Source organism: Gambusia affinis, linkage group LG18 (assembly GCF_019740435.1).
Source record: "Gambusia affinis linkage group LG18, SWU_Gaff_1.0, whole genome shotgun sequence".
Lineage (NCBI taxonomy): Eukaryota > Metazoa > Chordata > Actinopteri > Cyprinodontiformes > Poeciliidae > Gambusia > Gambusia affinis.
This window is the reverse complement of record NC_057885.1, coordinates 10350-38299: the sequence shown is the minus strand read 5'-3', so window position 1 is coordinate 38299 and position 27950 is coordinate 10350. Positions and strand designations below refer to the sequence as shown.

At 38.3% G+C, this 27950-nt stretch overlaps 2 protein-coding genes and 1 long non-coding RNA gene across 4 annotated transcripts; all 3 read left to right on the top strand.

The window, feature by feature from the left end:
- The first annotated feature begins 134 nt into the window (after positions 1 to 134).
- Positions 135 to 27690, top strand: LOC122820032. The gene is made up of 11 exons (XM_044097196.1): positions 135 to 309; positions 23201 to 23467; positions 23929 to 24192; positions 24323 to 24595; positions 25667 to 25783; positions 25863 to 25878; positions 25963 to 26045; positions 26232 to 26282; positions 26366 to 26428; positions 26513 to 26572; positions 26913 to 27690. Exons 1-11 carry the CDS (start codon positions 237 to 239, stop codon positions 26990 to 26992), a joined length of 1347 nt encoding a protein of 448 aa, XP_043953131.1. The 5' UTR covers positions 135 to 236; the 3' UTR covers positions 26993 to 27690.
- On the top strand, positions 4984 to 5298 carry LOC122820041. Its single transcript, XR_006368719.1, has 3 exons — positions 4984 to 5052; positions 5132 to 5147; positions 5232 to 5298. It is a non-coding gene; the product is annotated as an uncharacterized LOC122820041 (long non-coding RNA).
- Positions 10732 to 16422, top strand: LOC122820034 (B-cell receptor CD22-like). 2 transcript variants are annotated; one of them, XM_044097198.1, is made up of 9 exons: positions 10732 to 10786; positions 10881 to 11156; positions 11559 to 11831; positions 11926 to 12189; positions 14611 to 14727; positions 14883 to 14898; positions 14988 to 15076; positions 15502 to 15552; positions 15721 to 16422. In XM_044097198.1, exons 1-9 carry the CDS (start codon positions 10783 to 10785, stop codon positions 15828 to 15830), a joined length of 1200 nt encoding a protein of 399 aa, XP_043953133.1. In that variant the 5' UTR covers positions 10732 to 10782; the 3' UTR covers positions 15831 to 16422. The 2 variants fall into 2 exon arrangements, with proteins under 2 accessions (XP_043953133.1, XP_043953135.1); XM_044097200.1 differs by lacking the exons at positions 10732 to 10786; positions 10881 to 11156; positions 11559 to 11831; positions 11926 to 12189 and adding an exon at positions 13322 to 13343 and having other exon boundaries at positions 15721 to 16345.
- Positions 27691 to 27950: the final 260 nt, after the last annotated feature.

Sequence of the window (27950 nt, the reverse complement as noted above, 5' to 3'; positions counted from 1 at the left end):
GAGTCATCTTAGTTTAAGGAAGTTAGAAAACTGATGAAACACTGCGTGGGAAATGTCCAAATAATCTGTGGTAGAACTGCTGTGATGTTTTTCAGATGAAGATTAAAAAAAAATGAGCTTACAGAACAGGAAACTAGCGATACTGATCGGAAACTTTGGTGACATGAAAAGAACTTGTTGGTGTCAGAGCTGGACGTTACGGAGCGACACTCTGCGCCTGTTTATGTGAACTTTTAATGTTTATAATGACAAAAGTTTTAGGTTTTATTTTAGTGATGAATTCACTCCTCTGCTGCGGACATGCTGAAGGTATTTTCTGTTTTATTTTTCATATTTATTTATAAACTCAGAATGAGGCTCGTCCGTATAAACTGCATGATAAATGTGCTAATTGTGTTGTGCTGCGTTTTAGACGCAAACCTGATTATTGATCCCAACTGGTCGACTTTTCATCCTGAAGAGAGCGTGACGTTCATTTGTGACATGAGTGAAGGAGAAGAGACCGACTGGCAATATGAGATTAGAAGAAATGAAAAACAATTTATTCCATTCAACCCGCACAAAAGCTACACATTACAAGGTATCCAAATCGATCAAAGTGGTGAATACCAGTGCTGTGGACTCAGGAAGACCTCTGATGATACCGACTGCAGTGATACTGTCTCTTTAACTGTTACTGGTGAGTCCAAATGATCTTTTTCTACCAGATTTGTACAATATTGAGAGTTGTGTAGTTAATACACGTTAACTCCTCTGTAAGTTAAATCTATATGCAGAAAATCATTTTAGATTTTTTTTTTGTTCCTCCCATAATGATATTTTGACCTCAGCAGTTGCAACCTGCCCATCCACAGAAAACCCAAGTTCTAGGAAATACAATTAAACTTACTATTTTATATATAAAGTTATGTTTCATTAGGTGAGCTAATCACAGAATAACATAATTTATTTTTGTTTTTCTTTGTTTTCTTGTTTTTATTTGGGTCTTTAAATTAAGATAACTATTTCAAGATAACACGTCATTCCCATTAGAGAAACTCACTTATAGATTTTTGTCTTATATTATGATGAAACATTTGAATATTTGAGCTCAATTTGACTGAAGAATAACTAAACGTGTTAACTGACGTTTTTATTTTAACATCAGCTCAACCCAAAGCCAAACTTACTGTAGGTCCCACAACCATACCAGTAGGGGGCAGTGTGACACTGAGCTGCTCAGTGGAGCCCTCTGCTGGATGGAAATACAGATGGGTCAGAAGGACCCAAAACACACCTGAAGTTGAACTCACTGAAGAAGGAAACAGAGATATTAATGTAACACAAGGAGGAATATACCGATGTATTGGAAAGAGAGGAAATGGAGACTATCCCAGTGTTGTAAGTGACGAAGTGAGCTTCAATATAACCTGTAAGTTCAAATACTTTTGTTAAAATGCAGTTGATTATTCTTTACCCTTTAGCTTAAACTCATGAGGTGTTTTTTAATTTATTTTCATGTTTTGGTTTGTTTTGCAACCGTCCATATCTGATGAAAACAGTTTCCAACAAGGTTTTTGTGACTCGACAACCAAACTGGCCTCAGATCTTCAGTGGTGAGTCGATCACTCTGACATGTGAGGTCCAGGGAGGAGAAACCACTGAGTGGACGTGTGACTGGAAGAGATCTGGGAAACCTGTAAAAGTGGGAAATGATAAACACCTGACTGTCAGTGATGAGTCTGGCAGTGGAGACTACATGTGTCGGTGTAGACGCAGAGACGACTGGTATTCTGTGACAAAGTGGAGTGAAAAGATCCCAGTGTCTGTGTCAGGTGAGTCACATTCCTTTTTTCATCAGGATCAGCTCAATACGTAACAAAACCAGGCGGCTGGTTTTGGTCGGAGCCCAAAGACTAGCAGAGCATCATCCAGAACAGTCACTTCAAAACCCTTTGAACTGCCTTGTTGCTGAAATGTGCTCTGCAAATACAAAACACAGTTTAAATATTCTGATTATATTCCATTCAAATGATACAGTATTTGTGGGTTTTTTTCTCTACTAAATCATGGGACTACAATGTTAACCTCATCGCAAGCAGATGTGCCACTGGTTGAAAATGTATTCACACTGGCCCCTCCTGTCTGATTTTAACTGTGGCTGCACATTTTATTCTCAGTTGAAAAGATGGGCCTATATGTGGAAATGATATAAATACCTAAAATTTCTAAATATTTTCAGTAATAAATTACTTTGAAGAGGCATGTCAAGAAGTTTGCGGAGAAAAAGCTAGAATATGATAATGCTTTTAAGATGTTTTCCATTGGGTGAATATTGTTGATGTAGATGCATAATAACTGTGGATGCATAACAAACAAAAACATTTTGTCTAAAGACTGCACATAAGATAAAAACCTAATTTCAAAAAAAGACTGTACTACCCACAAAATGACACAATTTGCAAACAGGAAATAGGGAACATGTTTTGTTTCTTTCCTTCTTTCTAAAGAAAATACTTTTTTCCCCTTAAAATGAACATTTAGGTTTTATGCAACATTATGTTGACGAGATCTAACATTGATAATGGTTTTCAACATATTTCTGTAAACATTTCTTTGATCTTATTTAAACAGCATAGTGTGTGTTCAAAGGATTTAGATTTAGAAGTTGCTATGGAAACGTGTCTGTCAGTAAGACGGCTGTAGGTGGGGTTTCTGCTCAGCTGGCGGACAAAATGTGTCTCCTGTAGTCAACATGTTTTGTTGAGTTTTATTTTCGTTTTAGTTTACATTTTAGGTTTTACGTGTAAACTCTATTTTTCTAATAGTAAGAGTGTAACCGGGTGGTTCATTAAGATTGAACACTGTTTATATAAAATTCCCACCCATGTCGGGTCCCTGAATGCACCATACCCCGTCACAGTATTGTTGGGCTTGTTAACGTATATAGGCACCAGGTGTGCCCGCCAAGTGACAAGTCAAGTCCATTGTGGCAGCTGGGATTTGTTGGATGAGCGCTGGTGCTGTGCTGGTCGAGCTGCTGAATAGGTAAATGGATTTTTGTCACTTTTGTCTGGTTTTGGCTTTATTATTGTCAGCAGAAACTAGTGATGGTGAGATGAAGCCTCATGAGGCATTGAACCACTTGAGCCAACTGGTTCGAGAAAGGGTTCATTTCTTGAGGCTTCATGTGCACACGAAACCACCTACTGGCCAGGTGTATAATCACAACCAGCTGTATCTTAACACGTGTGATGAATTGAATTTTTGTCTATTATGGCTCTTGGGAATGACTTCTCAAAAGGTGAAGAAAAAAAGAGACAAAGAGAGAGAGAAAGAGATATATAGAGATAGAGATAGAGAGAAATATATATACAAAAAAATCCTATTCTGTCCCACAGCTATCTTAAAAATCCTAATATAAAAATTAAGAACTTTAAAACTAACTAACCAATCCTATTTATAATAGTGAGATTATTAGTAAAAAGCTCAAATTAAATAAATAACCCAATTATAAGTCCTGAAATAATAAAGTCTAAAAACATTAAATATTAATCCCAGAAAAATAAATAAAGGGGGAAGGGGGGAAAAATTAATTTAGATCAATACCTTGTTTATTCCAGATCAAATCTGCTTATGATGTGTGATGATGGTATTGGAGTTCAAGGTAACTCAAGTTAAATCAAGTGGTGAAAACTCACGATCCTTAATATTAGAATTAAAATTAAAATTAAAAATAGTATAGCTGTGGGACAGGATAGGATTTTCTCTTTTTTCCTTTCTCTGTGTCTCCCTCTCTGTATATATATATATTTTTTTCTCTCTCTCTCTTTCTCTCTCTTTGTCTCTGTTTTTTCTCTTTCTCTCTCTTTTTCTGTCTGTATGTATCTATTTTTTATTTTTCTGTTTCTCTCTATCTCTAGATCTATATATCTTTCTCTCTCTCTTTGCCTGTGTCTTTTTTCTCTCCCTCTTTCTGTCTCTGTATTCTCTCTCTCTCTCTCTCTCTCAGAGGACGAAGAGTTGTGGACGGGTGATATGTCTGCGTGCTTTCCTATGACTTCCTAGTGAAACTGCCCTATTGGGTGGGGAAGTTGTAGTGTTTATATATATATATATATATATATATATATATATATATATTCTCCCTACCTGTCTCAAACTAAATAACCACAATCCAAACTATCAAAACTCTATCCACTCTCTCAACTGACCGCAACTCGCCTACAACAACCCACATTTTGAATGAAGCCTGTGGGGTTTCCAAACCCCGCGCCAAAATCTGAGCCACTTCCTGAAGCAGTCACGTGGTACAGCCGGGCAGCGAGGCTTCGGACGTCATCGTTTTTCCTCCCTAAATGAAGCAAGCCTCGATACGGAAACGCCTCCATTACTCATCACGAACATCACTAGCAGAAACTTTATTGTTGGTTGTGGTATTATAGGTTGCTTATGTGCAATATTATGCTCTCACCCATGTGTAGTTTTTGATGCTCTCAGTAATAAGGGGTTGTTCTGCAGCTGGAAATCTAGCAAAGCACCACAGAACCAGAACCAGGGTTTATTTTTTATGAATTAGCAGATTGGAGATTTATATTTTCTTTTGTTCAATATTATTTCTGTGTGATGAATTTGTTTCTATTAGTTTGGTTTGTAGTTGATCCTAGATGCCTGTGCCAAATCAGGTCTTAAATTAGAATAATAAAGTATATTTTTAACATTGTCAAAGAAAGTATAAATAAAATATATTTTTGTATACTACCTCTGTTTCCTCACTTTAAGCCAGACTTACCTGAGTACTTTTAATTGGGAGACCCTAGGCTACTTGAGCATATTTTAGTAGTCTACCAGTTGGCTTTAGAGCCACGCCCTCAGTCATCATCCGGGTCTTTCCCCCGTGTTACAAGAGTAAGAAGTAAATGACATTAAATAAAAAATAAACAAAACCCAAAATGACTGACACTGTTCTTTCCAGTATCAGTGTCCTCCACTCTTCATCTGTCGTCGGACCTGTTGGTGGGATCCTCCTGGTTCTTCTTCTGGTGTTACTGTGGTACTACAGGCGGTCCAACGGTGAGATTGCTCATTGTGAAGGTATAAAAAACAATATTTGAACAATGGAGTGTTAAAAGAATATATTTGTTTTTCACAGATTTTCGCTGCCCCGGGTGAGTTAATCGCATCACTTCACCTCAAATACCTAAAACTGCTACAATTTTGTGAAAAGATTTCCACCATTAACACTGTTTTAGGTGGAAACTGTCAAAAATCAGCTGTGGAGTAAATAATGGATTAAACAAGAATGACACTGATGAGAGAGCAGCTCTCTCTGCATGGTCAGAAATTAAACAACTTTTGTCCTGTAGATATTTTTAGCTATGTTCTCATTCTACTGATAAGATTTGCATTATATTCAGTAAGGAACGCTTTAGAATTTGCTCACTGAAATAAAAGAAATAGAGAGAATGTGTGTTAATGCAATATTCTGTTCACTTTTTTTCCACTGCAGGCGGCAATCATATCTACGTCAACTTCTCAGACTCCAGCGGAAAAGGTACAGTGAATCTTTTCCACCAGATATAACTGCATGTTCAAATGCAGGTAACTGATCTGAAAAATCCTGAAATGTTTTAGTGGCAGATAAACCGGGATGCAACCTACTCTCTCATTGAACCGAAAAAACTTTGGGGAAAAGAGTTTATTTGAACAGGTACTCCAAATAAACCAGTAGAGGGCGCTTTTACTATCGTCTGGAGTCAGAAATGAAAGGTACAGTCAACTCCAATTTAACAATATGGTACTTTCCATCACTATCAACCAATGTTAGACAAAATCAAAACTTTTTTATTTTACAAAATAGAAATGCTTAAATGTATTTTTACACACTGTAAAGATCATCCTCGTATGTAAAAATATAAATATTCAGACACATAAAATATTTAAACATAAAATAAACCAAAAGTGAATTTGTGCTATTGTACTTACTTAATTAATTTACAGGAAAAGTTATTGTAGTTGTAAAATTTAAAAAGTAAAAGAAGAAAGAAAAATATTTGTTTATAAAAAGTACATTGAAGTCTTACATTGTTCCTGACATTAAATCAAACAAAACTTTTCCTGTTTTGAGTTAATTAAAATTACTCAAATTATTTTTAATTTCTCAACAGTACAATGGTAAAGGGGATATGTAAAAATACTTTTTTCCTTTAAATTCAAAAGTTTTTTGTTTTTTTGTATTTGGAAGAAATGTCCTTTTAAGGCTGATGTAATGGGTTGAGAATCAGTTAATTAATACAACCCTATTTTTGATTCAGAATTAATCCTGTCTTTGGTCTTCGTTTTTTTCTTTTTTTTCTTATGTATATGGACGAGTTTGTTGTGTGCATGTATCTTCTTGCCAGTGGGGGGCGCTCTCTTACCACCACTGACGTAATTCAGGTATTCATTAAATAGTAGGTAGTGTTTCCTAATGGTCTTTATTGTTGTACAGCAGCACAAACAAATGAGAAAAATAAAGAATTTAACATTTGTTGTAAATTAAATGTAATTTTTTAATAAATCACATTTTATATTCTAAAAGTTTGCTACTAAGAGCTTTTGTGGATATCTTGCAATTTTCAGTATTGTCAAAAATAATTATAATTAAACATACATAAATACCCTGTTCTACAAAAGACATTATTTATTTAAATGATTCATTAATAAAAGATACTGACTTGTATTTACAGCTAGTGGCCAGCAGATGGTGACATTGAGTCATAGTTTTCCAAGTTATCGGTCCAGAAACTGGCCGTCAGTTCAATCATGTGACACAGGAAGAAAACTTGTGTGTGTTCAGGATTCTGCTGCTTCACATGAACCTGCTCCATCCAGAGTGTTTGGCTCTGTGGTGGAAACAGCTCCAATCATCACAGTGTGTTAATTTATCATCATTTGTTCAGGATTTGTTCTGTTTTCATAAAGTGTCAAACCGACATGCTGCTTTAAGAAATAATAGATGACCGAAAACTAATTTTAAAAAAAAGCTAAGAGCTTTAATGAAATAACATTTTTGGGTTTTGCTCTTTCTAGGTTTTAAGTATCAGGAGGAAAATAAAACAAACATCAATGCATTTTACAATATTGTTATTTTAGAGAGTTGCAAAATTAAAACAGTGGAGTAGCAGTTGGAGATGCAGAAACTGATACAAAATCGATTAAAATGTTATTTTCAGATATGCAAAGTAAAGAAAAGTGTGTTTTTACTTTATGTCCTGATAACAACAGTGAACATTATCTATTTAATCTGTGAACCTTGGTGGGGAAAAATCCCACCATTCTTCTGTCAGTGACTTGTGCTTACAGATAGTGGCCAGCAGATGGTGCTATTAATTGGTTATTTTGTCAGAGTTCCAGATAAGGGCTGAATGTCCGGTGATTCATCCAGGAAGAAAACTTCTGTGTCTGCAGGATTCTGCTGCTTCACATGAACCTGCTCCATCCAGTCTGACTGGCTGTGGTGGAAAGCAGCAGAACATCTCACAAATCCATCATCAAGCTCAACATCCTCATCCTCACTAAAAACACAGCTGCTGCCTGCAGCTGCAACAACCATGTTAGCTTAGCACAAACAACAATTCAGAGAGTCTTGAAACAGATATTATTTCTTTTAAAACTAGAATAAATGGGACAATTTAGATTAAAACACCAGGAAAGAAGAGCCAGACCTAAACTCTGAAACAATGGCCTGCAGACTGTATTCAAAAGCCTGCCACAAGAGGGCAGTGCTGAGTCGTCATACCATTAAAGAGGACTTCTGCTTCTTTGGTCAACACTTCTTGAGCAGGATGTCACTGAAGATGATTGTATTTATAGAGTTTCTGCAGGAAACTCTGTAGTGTTTCCTCGTCTCTTGGTGGAAGATCTGGACTAAAGTGAAATATTTAGTATAGAAAACTGCAAATTAAGTGCCATTAGAAAACCAAATGCTTTTACAAATAAATTAATACATGACATATTGTAGATGAGGCTAAAGTTAGGATCAAGTTAAAGGTCAGTGTATGATTATTCAGATGAAAAGAAGATTTTCATCCTTCTTTCTCACAAACAGACTGCTAAATGAAACACAGAAACTTTTTTTCACTCTCCGTACATTTTTAGAGTTTCTTCTTAAATCTATTTAAACTCCAAACTATTTCTCACTGTCTGATCTCATGTCTGTTTATTCACACCCAAGACCTTATATATCTGTGAAAGGTGAGATCATTCTCAAACATCAGTTGTTTTTAGGTGAAAGGGGATTTTACGGTTTGTTTGCCAGAGAGTTCGCACGCAACACAAACTAAGTAGAGGATTAAACATTTAAAACTTAGAATAATGCAGTTTACAGTTTATTTAAAGAGACTTTTATTTTATGGTTTTCACTAAAAACAAAAGCAAAATACACTTCTCTAATAATCATATTTAAACCTTTTAGAAAAAAAAGAAAAAAAGTCCTGTTCTTCTTTTACCACAACTTCTCATCATTGGACAGAAACTCAGTGCATTGATGTCAGTGTTTAAAATAAACGTTGTCCCGTCATTCTTAGATAAAACGTCGATCGTGTTTCAGACGGCTCCATTTCTCTGGAGACGCTGCAGAGGCAGCATGTTATGAAAGGAAGATTATTGGACCAACGCAGAGCAACACATGGTTCCAGGTTGAGGTCGGGATGGGGAACATCTCACCCAGGGTTCTGGTCTCACTCTGTAAGTAGATCACTTTATCTGTATGAAGGACGGAGATTAGAAGAACATCGTCTTTGACATCTTGTCTGCTGTAATTTCTACTTTATCTTCCATTATATTTGTGTAATTTTACTTAGTTTAATCATTTGTTCTTGTTAAGTTTGCTGCAACTTCAAACAGGTTATTTCAGTGACAAACTACTAACACAAGCATTTCTGTGCAAACATTTTGAAAAGCTGTTTATTGTAAAATTAGACTTTAGCATTTTATATACCACACAACTAATGTGTGAGCAATAAAATATTATATAAAAAAGTTTAAAAATGAACATGAGGGCGTGTTGTGGTGGCGTAGGGGAAAGTGCGACCCACATTTGGAGGCCCTGAGTTCTCGACGCGGCCGTAGCGGGATCGATTCCTGGACCCAACTGACATTTGCCGCATGTCTTTCGCCCTTTCCTGTTAGCCTACTGTCATATAAGGGACACTAGAGCTCACAAAAAGACCCCCTGGTGGAAAAAAATGATCTAGAGACTGAAATTATTCATTAAAAACTTTTATCAGTTTTTTCCAGTAGAGATGAGTGTGAAGTTTCGTCGTCGTGCAGATGTCCTGTCTTCAGTCAGGATGTGAAGTTTATAAAATGAAGTTTTAACTCATCAGAAAATCAACAATAAACTAAAACATTTGATCTTATTCTTATCAGAACAAATAAATACTCAATATCTTCCATTTAATATCTAGTTAAATTTCTGTTAACAGATAAAAAGAGTCAAAGCTGAGTGAGAGGGTTTGGAAAATATTTTTTTATAAATTTATTATTTATGCTGATTAACTTTCAACCTTTATTTCAGTGCTGAACACACTGATCTGCTGTGGAAAAACTGTAGGTAACTTCAACTTTTAATCTGAATTTTAATCATTTATCCTCTCAGGAAAAGAATCCAGTTTATCTTTTAAATCAGATATTATTTTATGTTTATCTTTTAATTTTTAGCTTGATGTGTTTTTGTTATAAATCAAAAGACAAACAAGCTGAATGTTGGTTCTGTTTTAGATCCTGTGCCGAGTATTGAGCCCAACTGGTCGACTTTTTATGATGGAGAGATTGTTACATTTATCTGTAACACGAATGGAGGAAAAGACACTCAATGGTACTACAATTTAAAAAGGAATAGTAAAGAATTTCTTCCCTATCAGTCAGAAAAACGTTTCAGAGTTGAACCTCTGTATACTAGACATAGTGGAAAATTTCAGTGCTGTCGTCACTGGAGGTGGGATCCATCTCACTCAAAGTGCAGTAAAACTGTCACTGTCACTGTCTCAGGTAAGAACTGAATATTTTAAAGATTTACAAAGTTTTATATTAGCCCAAAAAACATATATTTGGTAACTGCATTTTATTTCATAATTTCAAGCAGATCTTTTTGTTGATAAAATAGTGTCAGAAATATGACACATATATAATTACTGGGTTTAATTTTTATAAAGTCAAATGAGCCACAAGTTTAAAAAAGAGGAAATATTCAAATATTCAAATATTCAAAGGAAATATTATTTACCTTAATGTGAATATTTAGATTTACTTAATTGTAGAGTTAATCACATTATCTTTTCAGAAAAGAGAATGAACTCTTTTATGTTATTTAATTAAACTATTTCAAACAAATACTTTTTCTTTTAATTTCTAAAAAGTATCTAAAATAAGGAAAATGACAATAAAATGCATTGACAGCTTTTTCACATATTTACTGATATGAAAGAAGCATCACTCTTTAAAATAAGCTTTTAATTGCAGTATTTTGTATAAAGTCAAATATTTGTTTTATAACAGCACAAAGACCCAGTGCTGAACTGACAGCAGGTCCAACAACCATACCAGTAGGGGCAGTGTGACACTGAGCTGCTCAGTGGAGCCCTCTGCTGGATGGAAGTACAGATGGTTCAGGCGGACCAGACACACCTGAAGTTCAAGTCATAACAAAAGATGAAGAAAACAGAGAAATCACTGTGACACAAGGAGGAATCTATAAGTGTGAAGGAGAGAGGAAATCCTTCATTCTACAGTCATTCAAGCCAAGAGAAAACCATTGAAATAATGTGTAAATTTTTCTTTATGATTGTTAGAATCTAAGTCCATGAAATCAAAAATTCTCTTGTGATTTAATTTTTCTCTTCTTTATCTGATGTAAACAGTTTCCAACAAGGTTTTTGTGACTCGACAACCAAACTGGCCTCAGATCTTCAGTGGTGAGTCGATCACTCTGACATGTGAGGTCCAGGGAGGAGAAACCACTGAGTGGACGTGTGACTGGAAGAGATCTGGGTCAATAATACAGAGGACAGACAGTAAAGACTGGACTTTCACTGTCTCTGAGTCCAGCAGTGGCGATTATATGTGTCAGTGTAGAAGCAGAGATGATGGGTTTTCTTCAACACAGTGGAGTGAAACCTTGACACTGTCTATATCAGGTAAGTTGATGCTGGTAAATGAAAATGTGGCTGATCTAGTTCAGTTTAGTTGTCAGTATTAATGCTTAACTCCTACCCACACACACACACACAAACACATACACATACAAACACATACACACTGATTCAAACTTTCTTAGAAAAAAATTTATATGTCAGGTTTAGTTTTGTGAAGTCTCACAGAGGCTGGTTGTTAATCTGTATGGCTGAAACCATGAATAACTACCAGAATAATTCATATTAATGAAGTTCTACATTGTTGACATATTTTCAGTAATTTCTCAATCTTCTCATTTATTTCAGTTAACGAGTCTGTAGCTTGTTCTGCTTGTACAAGTCTTGTATGTTTGGGTTTTTTTTTAAATCATTGAAAAATTAACAAATTTTAATTCATGCTGCAAGGAGCTGAACCTGAAGCCAAACTGACAGCAGGTTCAACAACCATACCAGTAGGGGGCAGTGTGACACTGAGCTGCTCAGTGGAGCCCTCTGCTGGATGGAAGTACAGATGGTTCAGGCGGACCACAGACACACCGGAAGTTCAAGTCATAACAAATGATGAAGAAAACAGAGAAATCACTGTGACACAAGGAGGAATCTATAAGTGTGAAGGAGAGAGAGGAAATCCTTCATTCTACAGTCATTCAAGCCAAGAGAAAACTATTGAAATAATGTGTAAGTGTTTTCTTCAAAACTGTTAGAAACTAGAACTATGAAATGAAAAATTTTCATGTGATTTAAATTTTCTGCCCATATCTGATGTAAACAGTTTCCAACGAGGTTTTTGTGACTCGACAACCAAACTGGCCTCAGATCTTCAGTGGTGAGTCGATCACTCTGACATGTGAGGTCCAGGATGGAGAAACCACTGAGTGGACGTGTGACTGGAAGAAATCTGGGTCAATAATACAGAGGACAGACAGTAAAGACTGGACTTTCACTGTCTCTGAGTCCAGCAGTGGAAACTACACATGTCAGTGTAGAAGCAGAGATGATGGGTTTTCTTCAACACAGTGGAGTGAAACCATAACAGGTGATTTAATTGTTTTGTTTTTTTCTGAAGAAATTGTAGAAAAAAAATGTTTTCCTTATATGTTGGATTAAATGAAGTTTCTTTCTTGGACAAACCAGAATAAATCTGACTAGTCCTCATCTGAGTTATGAATTTTTAACTGCAGAACAAAAGGAGTTAATTTATTTTGTTCACTTCCTTTAACAAGTTACAATAATAAAACTACAACTGTTATAATTTGAGTTGCTTTTGTGCACATTGTTCCCAAAGTTGTTCTTTTAAGGCAGTAGTGTCAAAGTCAAATGGACGGAGGGCCAAATAAAAAAATTTGCTACAAGCCGAGGGCCAGTCTGATTTAATCAGTCTGATTAAGTCAGACTGATTAAATCAGACCAGACTGATTTAATCAGATTTTTAAATCATTGATTTTTAAATCAATGATTTAAAAATTATTGAAATTTTAAATTTCAATGATTTAAAAATCATTGAAATTTTTTTAAATGACGCATATAGTCTAGTGAACCTAATTGAACCTACTGAAAACCTAACAAATATATTCCAATATGATCAGATAAATAAAGCAATATTTTCTTATGGCTCTGTCAGTAATCTTTAATTTTCAACAGACACAACTGAAATATTTTTAAAATATAATTGGATTGAAATACAATAAAATAAAGTGCAAAAATCTATTAATCAAAAACAACACTTTCATCAAGGAGAAGTAATATGCAGTGAAAACAAATATTAAACTTTAACTTTTTAACTTGAACTGAGTAAAAACTCTAAATATAAACTCTAAACCTTGTTTGAAACCCCCGGTTCTCAGTGTCCACCTTCCTTTTTGCCATTTTTGATGGGTATCTGAAAGTTAATTTTAAAGTTATGCTGACGACTGCTGTGCTAATAACCCTTCTAGACCGGACGTGTCGCCGGCGACACATCTAAATTTGCAGTACCGTAATTCCGCCACACGTAGCGCTAAGTGGAAAAATTCCAACGGTTTCTGAAAGGGGAGGCGTTGCACTTTCCAGCAAGTATCTGGTTAATACGGTAACTTCGCAGCTGCACCTGCAGAGAGTGTAATTAATCCGGGGGGCACTCGTTTAAATAGACGGTATATTTCGGCAATAACTTGGTGGATATTGAAAGTTCCGGTTGTTATGGATACATGGGTAAGTACATCATCTCACAGAACATTTAAACTACTTACAGTTCAAATAAGGAAGATATTTTTTTTCAGACGGGGTGCCGGCTTGCTGCGGTCTGCGGGCCGGTTCTAATAATAAATCAAGATCATCCGAGGGGCCGTAAAAAATCTTCTCGCGGGCCGGATGTGGCCCGCGGGCCTTGACTCTGACATATGTGTTTTAAGGTATCTAAATAATAAAACAGAAAATTTCTAGAAGTTAACAAGTTGAGTGTTGAACTATTTTAGTCAGATTTCTCTTCTTTAAATGTCTTTTTGCTCATATTAAGCAGCTCATTGTTGTGATCCAAATTTGTTTGACCTGGACTGAACTGTGAGGACGGATCAGCAAAACTAAATGCAGCAGGATTCATTTTATAACTTCAATATTCACTCAACCTTAAACTAGTTTCTTATGATATTATGATCTCTGATACAGTTACATCACTACTTCCTCGAAATAACAGTAAATAACTTTTTTTCAGCAAAATTAAAGTAAAACATTTTTCTAACTGGCCACAGTGAGGATGTGGTTTTTATTCTGTGTGTTAATTTATTTCCCGTCTCTTTGGCTGTGATTGATCCCAGCTGTCTCTTATGTTCCCTCATTACCTTCCCTGTGTATTTAATCCCGTCTGTGTTTCTCTGTCGGGTTCTAGTCTAAAGTCATGTGTCGTCTTCCTTTCCCTCGTTTTAGACCAGTTTGTATTCCAGTTGCTATCAGTGTTCGAGCTCTTTGCCTTGTTGCTCACCTGTTCTGCCTGGACTTTGTATTTTGTGATTTCTTCATTAAAACCATCATCATTTGCTTTGCAACCTGGATCCACCCCATCGTCGTCCTCACCACTCAATAACCACAGTTTGTAACAGCCACATCAAAACGATCAAAAATGCCTGAAAGGTTTCCAAAATTAAAGCAGCTGCTGGTCTTGAATCGTTTGGAGTAAATGCAAAATCTCAATCTCTTCATTAAGATGTCAAGATGTTTATATATACTTTTATTTTTGCAGTGAAAAATCCTTCAACTCTAATTAGTATGCAGCTATTAAAGTTGTGACACAAACAAATTAGAAACCACCAGGTGGAATAGATCAGTCCTACGAGATGAACAAATGTTTTTTTCTCAATACATAGAATCACAATTTAACAATATCAAGTTAAAGCTGCAACTTTAATAAACACACTAATAAAATATTTCTGTTGAATAAAATGAGGACTAAGATAAATATTTTACGATGTTTTTGTTTTTCCAGTAACTGTATCCAGTTCTGTCGGCTCTTCATTTCCTGTCATGTTGATCGTTGGACCAGTTGTTGGAGTCGTTCTCATCGTCCTGCTGCTCTTGTTGTGGCGCTGCAGACGGTCCAAAGGTCAGAACATTTTCTTCTCGTTTTATTGATACTAACCTGAAATAATGTGTTATTGAATCACAAGTATTAAAATATGACTTTTGAAATTCGGTTCATCATTTTAATTCTGTTGTTGATGATCTAAACAGCTTTTTTTTTTTTTTTATCTTCTCCAGATTTGAGCTGCATCAGGTCAGTATGAAATATCTGCTGTTTCATCTTAGGCATAAACTCTTGATCTTTGTTTCATAGTTAAATTTGATCCACTTTAATATTTTCAGGTCATTTCAGTCTGAAAGCAGCAGCCAGAGGCCGACCAGTAATCATGGACTGAACCAGATTGAAAGTGATTACAGCTCTCTGCTGCATGGTTAGTGACACAATAAACATCAGTATTAATTTGGACACAATTTCACTTTGTTGTAACTTTTTTCTTTATCATAACACAGATTTATAAAATGTATAAAAATATCAAAGTGTCTACTTTAAGTCATTCCTTCTGACAAACTGTAAACAACAAAGTGAAACACCTGAATATTTTTGTTTGTTTATTTTAATTTTTATGTCAGAATGAATCTGCAGATTTTATGATTCTGCTGCTCAATATGACAACATATAAGTATATTATTACCATGAGTTTGATTAATAAAAACAATTCAAAGTTGCAACAAACTCACAATTATTCCCATCAGAAATGAAAGGATAAACATCTATTAAGTACAAAATAGATCTTATTATTTTACATAATTGCATTCAGATACAAGCTTTTCTTTGACATTTTTTTATTTACTGTAGGCACCACGTCTGTGTATGAGACAATCCAGAACCGTGGAGCCACAGGAAACGGTAACGTATATGTAATAAAACAACCAAGTTATTAAAGGTGACTGATTACATGTGAACCAGATGAATCCTCAGCTGTCAAATATTCAGAGAGTGATATTAAACTATTTAAAAACATGAGGAGAAACACTAATGTATGTTTTCTATGTATCCATGTTTCACTTTTACCAGAGAGACCTCCTGATCCAGAAGAAGGTTCTGTTTACGATTATGTGAGACCAGATAATTACAGATCAGCAGGAAGGTCAGACAAACACCTGACTTCATTAGATTGTTACTGATCATTTTTTCTTCATTTGGGAGAATTTGCTGCCCGATTCACCAGTTCTAATAAGAGTTCAGTTGTTTAGTTGTGAATTCATGACTGGATCTCATCTGTCTGGTTTTCTGTAACAGTACTTTCTTTTTCTGACAATGATAACTTGTTGTTTTTAATTAAAGTTTAATGTGGCTCCAGGTTCTGTCTTGGACTCTGGTTTAGGCTAAATAATATCATCTTTCTTTTCATGTCTTTATTGTCCGGTGGTTTTATTTTACATTTTTAAGGCTGATGTAATGGGTTGAGAATCAGTTAATTAATACAACCCTATTTTTGATTCAGAATTAATCCTGTCTTTGGTCTTCGTTTTTTTCTTTTTTTTCTTATGTATATAGACGAGTTTGCTGTGTGCATGTATCTTCTTGCCAGTGGGGGGCGCTCTCTTACCGCCACAACACAGTGACGTAATTCAGGTATTCATTAAATAGTAGGTAGTGTTTTCTAATGGTCTTTATTGTTGTACTGCAGCACAAACAAATGAGAAAAATAAAGAATTTAACATTTGTTGTAAATTAAATGTAATTTTTTAATAAATCACATTTTATATTCTAAAAGTTTGCTACTCAGAGCTTTTGTGGATATTTTGCAATTTTCAGTATTGTCAAAAAGTAATTACAATTAAACATACATAAATACCCTGTTCTACAAAAGACATTATTTATTTAAATGATTCATTAATAAAAGACACTCTGACTTGTATTTACAGCTAGTGGCCAGCAGATGGTGACATTGAGTCATAGTTTTCCAAGTTATCGGTCCAGAAACTGGCCGTCAGTTCAATCATGTGACACAGGAAGAAAACATGTGTGTGTTCAGGATTCTGCTGCTTCACATGAACCTGCTCCATCCAGAGTGTTTGGCTCTGTGGTGGAAACGGCAAAAATGACAAACAGCTCCAATCATCACAGTGTGTTAATTTATCATCATTTGTTCAGGATTTGTTCTGTTTTTATCGAGTGTCAAACCTGCATGCTGCTTTAAGAAATAATAGATGACCGAAAACTAATTTTAAAAAAAAAGCTAAGAGCTTTAATGAAAGAACATTTTTGGGTTTTGCTCTTTCTAGGTTTTAAGTATCAGGAGGAAAATAAAACAAACATCAATGCATTTTTACAATATTGTTATTTTGAGAGAGTTGCAAAATTAAAACAGTGGAGTAGCAGTTGGAGATGCAGAAACTGATACAAAATCAATTAACATGTTATTTTCAGATATGCAAAGTAAAGAAAAGTGTGTTTTACTTTATGTCCTGATAACAACAGTGAACATTATCTATTTAATCTGTGAACCTTGGTGGGGGGAAAAAAATCCCACCAGACTTCTTCTGTCAGTGACTTGTGCTTACAGATAGTGGCCAGCAGATGGTGCTATTAATTAGTCATTTTTGTCAGAGTTCCAGAAAAGGGCTGAATGTCCGGTGATTCATCCAGGAAGAAAACTTGTGTGTCTGCAGGATTCTGCTGCTTCACATGAACCTGCTCCATCCAGTCTGACTGGCTGTGGTGGAAACGGCAGCAGAACATCTCACAAATCCATCATCAAGCTCAACATCCTCATCCTCACTAAAAACACAGCTGCTGCCTGCAGCTGCAACAACCATGTTAGCTTAGCACAAACAACAATTCAGAGAGTCTTGAAACAGATATTATTTCTTCTGAAACTAGAATAAATGGGACAATTTAAATTAAAACACCAGGAAAGAAGAGCCAGACCTAAACTCTGAAACAATGGCCTGCAGTCTGTATTCAAAAGCCTGCCACAAGAGGGCAGTGCTGAGTCGTCATACCATTAAAGAGGACTTCTGCTTCTTTGGTCAACACTTCTTGAGCAGGATGTCACTGAAGATGATTGTATTTATAGTTTCTGCAGGAAACTCTGTAGTGTTTCCTCGTCTCTTGGTGGAAGATCTGGACTAAAGTGAAATATTTAGTATAGGAAACTGCAAATTAAGTGCCATTAGAAAACCAAATGCTTTTCCACAACCTCACAGCCACAACTAATGCTGGGTTAGCAGAGCTGCTAACGGCTTCTTTACGCTGAGCTAATAAATTAATACATGACATATTGTAGATGAGGCTAAAGTTAGGATCAAGTTAAAGGTCAGTGTATGATTATTCAGATGAAAAGAAGATTTTTCATCCTTCTTTCTCACAAACAGACGCTGCTAAATGAAACACAGAAACTTTTTTTTCACTCTCCGTACATTTTTAGAGTTTCTTCTTAAATCTATTTAAACTCCAAACTATTTCTCACTGTCTGATCTCATGTCTGCTTATTCACACCTAAGACCTTATATATCTGCGATAGCTGAGATCATTCTCACCCATCACGTGTTTTTAGGTGAGAAGGGGATTTTACGGTTTGTTTGTCAGAGAGTTCGCAAGCAACACAAACTAAGTAGAGGATTAAACATTTAAAACTTACAATAATGCAGTTTACAGTTTATTTAAAGAGAATTTTATTTTATGGTTTTCACTAAAAAGAAAAGCAAAATACACTTGTCTAATAATTATATTTAAACCTTTTGGAAAAAAAAAAAAAGTCCTGTTCTTCTTTTACCACAACTTCTCATCATTGGACCGGAAACGTCGCAGCAGAAACTCAGTGCATTGATGTCAGTGTTTAAAATAAACGTTGTCCCGTCATTGTCAGATAAAACGTCGATCGTGATTCAGACGGCTCCATTTCTCTGGAGACGCTGCAGAGGCAGCTTGTTATGAAAGGAAGATTATTGGACCAACGCAGAGCAACACATGGTTCCAGGTTGAGGTCAGGATGGGGAACATCTCACCCAGGGTTCTGGTCTCACTCTGTAAGTAGATCACTTTATCTGTATGAAGGACGGAGATTAGAAGAACATCGTCTTTGACATCTTGTCTGCTGTAATTTCTACTTTATCTTCCATTATATTTGTGTAATTTTACTTAGTTTAATCATTTGTTCTTGTTAAGTTTGCTGCAACTTCAAACAGGTTATTTCAGTGACAAACTACTAACACAAACATTTCTGTGCAAACATTTTGAAAAGCTTTTTATTGTAAAATTAGACTTTAGCACTTTATATACCATACAACTAATGTGGGAGAACTAATGTGTGAGCATTGTGTCGAAATAAAGTGCAAAAAATATTCCTCTGACTCACAGAAAGTCATTATCAAGCTGGGAAATAATGCTTGTTGTGCAGTGATGTCACTTCCTGTGTTTGAATGGTGCAGATAAAATGGAAAAAATTAACAAAATGTTCACTTTTGACAGTGTTTGCATTGCCTTCTCTTCTTATGTAACTTTTTTTTTTGACTTAATTTTAAACTAAGTCAAAAGTATATAGAATTTTAATGAGAAAAATTCTATATACCTCTCCTTGGGCTGCCACCTTATCGTGGTGGAGGGTTTGAGTGCTCCAATGATCCTGGGAGCTATGCTGTCCGGGGCTTCATGCCCCTGGTAGGGTCACCCAAGGCAGACAGGTCCCAGGTGAGGGGTCAGACAAAGTGCAGCCCGAAGACCCCAATGATGCTTACAAACGTTGGACTACATGTTCCCTCGCCCGGACGCGGGTCACCGGGGCCCCACTCTGGAGCCAGGCCTGGAGGGGGGGCACGACAGCGAGCGTCTGGTGACCGGGCTTTTACCCATGGAGCCCGGCCGGGCACAGCCCGAAGAGGAAACATGGGTCCCCCCTGCCATGGGCCCACCACCTGTGAGAGGGGCCAACGGGGTCGGGTGCATTGTGCGATGGGTGGCAGCAGAGGGAGGGGACCCTGGCGGTCCGATCCTCGGTTGCGGAAGCTAGCTCTTGGGACGTGGAATGTCACCTCTCTGGTGGGGAAGGAGCCGGAGCTAGTGTGTGAGGCTGAGAGGTTCCGGCTAGAAATAGTCGGTCTCACCTCAACGCATGGCTCTGGTTCTGGAACCAGTCTCCTTGAGAGGGGCTGGACATACTTCCACTCTGGAGTTGCTCAAGGTGAGAGGCGTCGGGCAGGAGTGGGCATACTTGTTGCCCCCCATCTCGGCGCCTGTACGTTGGGGTTTACCCCGGTGAACGAGAGGGTAGCCTCCCTCCGCCTACGGGTGGGGGGACGGGTCCTGACTGTCATTTGTGCTTACGGGCCGAACGACAGTTCAGATTACCCACCCTTTTTGGAGTCCCTAGAGGGGGTGCTGGAGAGTGCTCCTCCTGGAGACTCCCTTGTTCTGCTGGGGGACTTCAACGCTCACGTGGGCAATGACAGTGAGGCCTGGAGGGGCGTGGTTGGGAGGAACGGCCCCCCCGATCTGAACTCGAGTGGTGTTCTGTTGCTGGACTTCTGTGCTCGTCATGGATTGTCCATAACGAACACCATGTTCAAGCATAAGGGTGTCCATATGTGCACTTGGCACCAGGACACCCTAGGCCGCAGTTCGATGATCGACTTTGTCATCGTTTCATCGGACCTGCGGCCGTATGTCTTGGACACTCGGGTGAAGAGAGGTGCGGAGCTGTCCACTGACCACTACCTGGTGGTGAGTTGGCTCCGCTGGTGGGGGAGGATGCCGGTCAGACCTGGCAGGCCCAAACGTGTTGTGAGGGTCTGCTGGGAACGTCTGGCGGAATCCCCTGTGAGACGGAGCTTTAACTCCCACCTCCGGCAGAACTTCGAACACGTCCCGGGGGAGGTGGGGGACATGGAGTCTGAGTGGACCGTGTTCCGTGCCTCCATTGTCGAGGCGGCTCATCTGAGCTGTGGCCGCAAGGTTGTCGGTGCCTGTCGCGGCGGCAACCCTCGAACTAGTGGACACCTTCGGTGAGGGAAGCCGTCAGGCTGAAGAAGGAGTCCATCGGGCCTTTTGGCCTGTGGGACTCGGGAAGCTGCTTTTGGGTACCGGCAGGCAACGCTGATTGGGGCGGTGGGGTGGTTGCTGAGGCAAAAACTCGGGTGTGGGAGGAGTTTGGAGAGGCCATGGAAAAAGACTTCCGTACGGCTTCGAGGCGATTCTGGTCCACCATCCGGCGTCTCAGGAGGGGGAAGCAGTGCAGCACCAACACTGTCTACGGTGGGGATGGTGTGCTGCTGACCTCAACTTGGGACGTTGTGGGCCGGTGGGCAGAGTACTTCGAAGACCTCCTCAATCCCACCGACATGCCTTCTGTTTTGGAAGCTGAGCCTGGGGACTCTGGGTTGGGCTCTCCAATCTCTGGGGTCGAGGTCGCCGAGGTGGTTAAAAAGCTCCTCGGTGGCAGGGCCCCGGGGGTGGATGAGATCCGCCCGGAGTTCCTCAAGGCTCTGGATGTTGTAGGGTTGTGTTGGCTAACGCGACTCTGCAATATCGCATGGACATCGGGGGCAGTTCCCTTGGATTGGCAGACCGGGGTGGTGGTCCCCCTGTTCAAAAAGGGGGACCGGAGGGTGTGCTCCAATTATAGGGGAGTCACACTCTTAAGCCTCCCTGGCAAGGTCTATTCGGGGGTTCTGGAGAGGAGGGTCCGTCGGATTGTCGAACCTCGGATTCAGGAAGAGCAGTGTGGTTTTCGTCCTGGTCGTGGAACACTGGACCAGCTCTACACCCTCAGCAGGGTCCTGGAGGGTGCATGGGAGTTCGCCCAACCAGTCTACATGTGTTTTGTGGACTTGGAGAAGGCGTTCGACCGTGTCCCTCGGGGAGCCCTGTGGGGGGTTCTCCGGGAGTATGGGGTACCGGGCTCCTTGATACGGGCTGTCAGGTCCCTGTACGACCGGTGTCAGAGTCTGGTCCGCATTGCCGGCAGTAAGTCGGGCTCGTTTCCGGTGAGAGTTGGACTCCGCCAGGGCTGCCCTTTGTCACCGATTCTGTTCATTACCTTTATGGACAGAATTTCTAGGCGCAGCCAGGGTGTTGAGGGGATCCGTTTTGGTGGCCTTAGGATTGCATCTCTGCTTTTTGCGGATGATGTGGTCCTTTCGGCTTCATCAGGACGTGATCTGCAGCTCTCGCTGGAGCGGTTCGCAGCCGAGTGTGAAGCGGCTGGGATGGCGATCAGTGCCTCCAAATCCGAGGCCATGGTCTTGAGCCGGAAAAGGGTAGAGTGCCTTCTCCGGGTCAGGGGGGGTGTCCTGCCCCAAGTGGAGGAGTTCAAGTATCTCGGGATCTTGTTCACGAATGGGGGAAGAAGGGAGCGGGAGATCGACAGGCGGATTGGTGCAGCGTCTGCCGTCAAGCGGGCGCTGTACCGGTCCGTCGTGGTGAAGAGAGAGCTGAGCCAAAAAGCGAAGCTCTCGATTTACCGGTCGATCTACGTTCCCACCCTCATCTATGGTCATGAGCTTTGGGTCATGACCGATAACGAGATCGCGGATACAAGCGGCCGAAATGGGTTTTCTCCGTAGGGTGGCTGGGCTCTCCCTTAGAGATAGGGTGAGAAGCCCAGTCATCCGGGAGGGACTCAGAGTAGAACCGCTGCTCCTTCACGTCGAGAGGGGCCAGTTGAGGTGGCTCGGGTATCTGGCCAGGATGCCTCCTGGACGCCTCCCTGGTGAGGTGTTCCGGGCACGTCCCACCGGGAGGAGGCCCCGGGGAAGACCCAGGACACGCTGGAGGAACTATGTCTCTCGGCTGGCCTGGGAACGCCTTGGGATCCCTCCGGAGGAGCTGGTGGAAGTGGCTGGGGAGAGGGAAGTCTGGGCCTCCCTTCTGAAGCTGCTACCCCCGGATAAGCGGAAGAAGATGGATGGATGGATGGAATTCTATATATTAGAAGGTTCACTAAAGTAATGATGTGCAAAATGTGTGTCATCTTCGTTCTCTTCTATCTCCAGAAGGTTTTTCAGGATTTTTTTGTTTGTTTTGCACATCATATTTTTGTCTAGTTTTCGATCAAATAAATCTTTTAATTTAAGAAGTAAACATTAACCTTTAAACAAATGGTTACCTAAAACGTTTAACTGGGGTATGTCTTTTCATTTGTTGTGAGTCACCTTAGTTTAAGGAAGTTAAAAAACTGACAAAACACTGCGTGGGAAATGTCCAAATATTCTGTGGTAGAACTGCTGTGATGTTTTTCAGATGAAGATTAAAAAAAATGAGCTCACAAAACAGGAAACTAGTGATACTGATCGGAAACTTTGGTGACATGAAAAGAACGTGTTGGTGTCAGAGCTGGACGTTACGGAGCGACACTCTGCGCCTGTTTATGTGAACTTTTAATGTTTATAATGACAAAAGTTTTCGGTTTTATTTTAGTGATGAATTCACTCTGCTGCGGACATGCTGAAGGTATTTTCTGTTTTATTTTTCATATTTATTTATAAACTCAGAATGAGGCTCGTCCGTATAAACTGCATGATAAATGTGCTAATTGTGTTGTGCTGCGTTTTAGACGCAAACCTGATTATTGATCCCAACTGGTCGACTTTTCATCCTGGAGAGAGCGTGACGTTCATTTGTGTCATGAGTGAAGGAGAAGAGACCGACTGGCAATATGAGCTTAGAAGAAATGGAAAACAATTTATTCAATACAATACGCACAAAAGCTACACATTACAAGGTATCCAAATCGATCAGAGTGGTGAATACCAGTGCTGTGGACTCAGGAAGACCTCTGGTGGTACCGACTGCAGTGATACTGTCTCTTTAACTGTTACTGGTGAGTCCAAATGATCTTTTTCTACCAGATTTGTACAATATTGAGAGTTGTGTAGTTAATACACATGTTAACTCCTCTGTAAGTTAAATCTATATGCAGAAAATCATTTTAGCTTTGTTTTTTGTTCCTCCCATAATGATATTTTGACCTCAGCAGTTGCATCCACAGAAAACCCAAATTCTATGAAATACAATTAAACTTACTATTTTATATATAAAGTTATGTTTCATTAGGTGAGCTAATCACAGAATAGCATAATTTATTTTTGTTTTTCTTTGTTTTCTTGTTTTTATTTGAGTCTTTAAATTAAGTTAACTATTTCAAGATAACACGTCATTCCCATTAGAGAAACTCAATTATAGATTTTTGTCTTATATTATGATGAGACATTTGAATATTTTTGCTCAATCTGACTGACGAATAACTAAACGTGTTAACTGACGATTTTATTTTAACATCAGCTCAACCCAAAGCCAAACTGACTGCAGGTTCAACAACCATACCAGTAGGGGGCAGTGTGACACTGAGCTGCTCAGTGGAGCCCTCTACTGGATGGAAATACAGATGGTTAAGAAAGACCCAAAACACACCTGAAGTTGAACTCACTGAAGAAGGAAACAGAGATATTAAAGTAACACAAGGAGGAATATACCGATGTATTGGAAAGAGAGAAAATGGAGACTATCCCAGTGTTGTAAGTGACGAAGTGAGCTTCAATATAACCTGTAAGTTCAAATACTTTTGTTAAAATGCAGTTGATTATTCTTTACCCTTTAGCTTAAACTCATGAGGTGTTTTTTAATTTATTTTCATGTTTTGGTTTGTTTTGCAACCGTCCATATCTGATGTAAACAGTTTCCAATGAGGTTTTTGTGACTCGACGACCAAACCGGCCTCAGATCTTCAGTGGTGAGTCGATATTTCTGACATGTGAGGTCCAGGGAGGAGAAACCACTGAGTGGACGTGTGACTGGAAGAGATCTGGGAAACCTGTAAAAGTGGGAAATGATAAACACCTGACTGTCAGTGATGAGTCCAGCAGTGGAGACTACATGTGTCGGTGTAGACGCAGAGACGACTGGTATTCTGAGACAAAGTGGAGTGAAAAGATCCCAGTGTCTGTGTCAGGTGAGTCACATTCCTTTTTTCATCAGGATCAGCTCAATACGTAACAAAACCAGGCGGCTGGTTTTGGTTGGAGCCCAAAGACTAGCAGAGCGTCATCCAGAACAGTCACTTCAAAACCCTTTGAACTGCCTTGTTGCTGAAATGTGCTCTGCAAATACAAAACACAGTTTAAATATTCTGATTATATTCCATCCAAATGATTCGGTATTTGTGGGTTTTTTTCTCTACTAAATCATGGGACTACAATGTTAACCTCATCGCAAGCAGATGTGCCACTGGTTGAAAATGTATTCACACTGGCCCCTCCTGTCTGATTTTAACTGTGGCTGCACATTTTATTCTCAGTTGAAGAGATAGGCCTATATGTGGAAATGATATAAATACCTAAAATTTCTAAATATTTTCAGTAATATATTACTTTGAAGAGGCATGTCAAGAAGTTTGCGGAGAAAAAGCTAGAATATGATAATGCTTTTAAGATGTTTTCCATTGGGTGAATATGTTGCTGATGTAGATGCATAATAACTGTGGATGCATAATAAAAAAAAAAACATTTTGTCTAAAGACTGCACATAAGATAAAAACCTAATTTCAAAAAAAGACTGTACTACCCACAAAATGACACAATTTGCAAACAGGAAATAGGGAACATGTTTTGTTTCTTTCCTTCTTTCTAAAGAAAAAACTTTTTTCCCCTTAAAATGAACATTTAGGTTTTATGCAACATTATGTTGATGAGATCTAACATTGATAATGGTATTCAACATATTTCTGTAAACATTTCTTTGATCTTATTTAAACAGCATAGTGTGTGTTCAAAGGATTTAGATTTAGAAGTTGCTATGGAAACGTGTCTGTCAGTAAGACGGCTGTAGGTGGGGTTTCTGCTCAGCTGGCGGACAAAATGTGTCTCCTGTAGTCGACATGTTTTGTTGAGTTTTATTTTCGTTTTAGTTTACATTTTAGGTTTTACGTGTAAACTCTATTTTTCTAATAGTAAGAGTAAGAAGTAAATGACATTAAATAAAAAATAAACAAAACCCAAAATGAACGTGACACTGTTCCTTCCAGTATCAGTGTCCACTCCTGTCCACTCTTCATCTGTCGTCCCTATGATCATCGGACCTGTTGGTGGGATCCTCCTGGTTCTTCTTCTGGTGTTACTGTGGTACTACAGGCGGTCCAACGGTGAGATTGCTCATTGTGAAGGTATAAAAAACAATATTTGAACAATGGAGTGTTAAAAGAATATATTTGTTTTTCACAGATTTTCGCTGCCCCGGGTGAGTTAATCGCATCACTTCACCTCAAATACCTAAAATTGCTACATTTTTGTGAAAAGATTTCCACCATTAACACTGTTTTAGGTGGAAACTGTCAAAAATCAGCTGCGGAGTAAATAATGGATTAAACAAGAATGACACTGATGAGAGCAGCTCTCCTCTGCATGGTCAGAAATTAAGCAATTTTTGTCCTGTAGATATTTTTAGCTATGTTCTCATGTGTACTGATAAGATTGCGTTTACATATTCAGTAAGGAACGCTTTAGAATTTGCTCACTGAAATAAAAGAAATAGAGAGAATGCTGCGTGTGTGTTAATGCAATATTCTGTTCACTTTTTTTCCTGCACTGCAGGCGGAGATCATATCTACGAGTCGGTCAACTTCTCAGACTCCAGTGGAAAAGGTACAGTGAATCTTTTCCACCAGATATAACTGCTGCATGTTCAAATGCAGGTAACTGATCTGAAAAATCCTGAAATGTTTTAGTGGCAGATAAACCCGGGGATGCAACCTACTCTCTCATTGAACCGAAAAACTTTGGGGGAAAGAGTAAGTCACAAAAACAACTTAAAGAGGAAAAAAAATCAGCCTTGTTTAGATCACTTAGAAATTGTGACTTGTTTATTTGAACAGGTACTCCAAATAAACCAGTAGAGGGCGCTGTTTACTATCGTCTGGAGTCAGAAATGAAAGGTACAGTCAACTCCAATTTAACAATATGGTACTTTCCATCACTATCAACCAATGTTAGACAAAAACAAAACTTTTTTTATTTTTACAAAATAGAAATGCTTAAATGTTTTTACACACTGTAAACCGTCCTCGTGTATGTAAAAATATAAATATTTAGACATGTGATAAAATATTCAAACATAAAATAAACCAAAAGTGAATTTGTGCTTATTGTACTTAGAATTAAGAATTTACAGGAAAAGTTATTGTAGAAATGTAAAATTTAAAGCGAGTAAAAGAAAAAAAAATATTTGTTTATAAAAAAGTACATTGAAGTCTTACAGTCGTTGTCCTTTCACAGGCAGGGGGCGCCCTGGAGCAAAAGAAGAGGCTGTTTATTCTGAAATCGACTCGGGACCAGAGAACAATAACACCATCTAGGTGTAGTTCGGTCTACAGCTTCTAACTCATGTCATATTTGTAGGATCCATTGTAAAAAGCCAAATATTAACCTTTCATAAAACTGATTTTAGCTGTTGCTTTGTGCGCGTTTAAAATAATCCCTCTCAACACTTCCAGTTTTTTATTATGCTGGCAGTTCTGCTTTACTTTGCTTTAATATACAGAGTGTGTGTATTAATAACACACTCTATAAAAATAAATGCTTCCTTTTTGCCATTCTGACATTAAATCAAACAAAACTTTTCCTGTTTTGAGTTAATTAAAATTACTCAAATTATTTTGAATTTCTCAACAGTACAATGGTAAATACGGGGGGATATGTAAAAATACTTTTTTCCTTTAAATTCAAAAGTTTTTTGTTTTTTTGTATTTGGAAGAAATGTCCTTTTAAGGCTGATGTAATGGGTTGAGAATCAGTTAATTAATACAACCCTATTTTTGATTCAGAATTAATCCTGTCTTTGGTCTTCGTTTTTTTCTTTTTTTTCTTATGTATATGGACGAGTTTGTTGTGTGCATGTATCTTCTTGCCAGTGGGGGGCGCTCTCTTACCACCACAACACAGTGACGTAATTCAGGTATTCATTAAATAGTAGGTAGTGTTTCCTAATGGTCTTTATTGTTGTACTGCAGCACAAACAAATGAGAAAAATAAAGAATTTAACATTTGTTGTAAATAAAATGTAATTTTTTAATAAATCAAATTTTAAATTCTAAAAGTTTGCTACTCAGAGCATTTGTGGATATCTTGCAATTTTCAGTATTGTCAAAAATAATTATAATTAAACATACATAAATAACCTGATCTACAAAAGACATTATTTATTTAAATGATTCATTAATAAAAGACACTCTGACTTGTATTTACAGCTAGTGGCCAGCAGATGGTGACATTGAGTCATAGTTTTCCAAGTTATGGTCCAGAAACTGGCCGTCA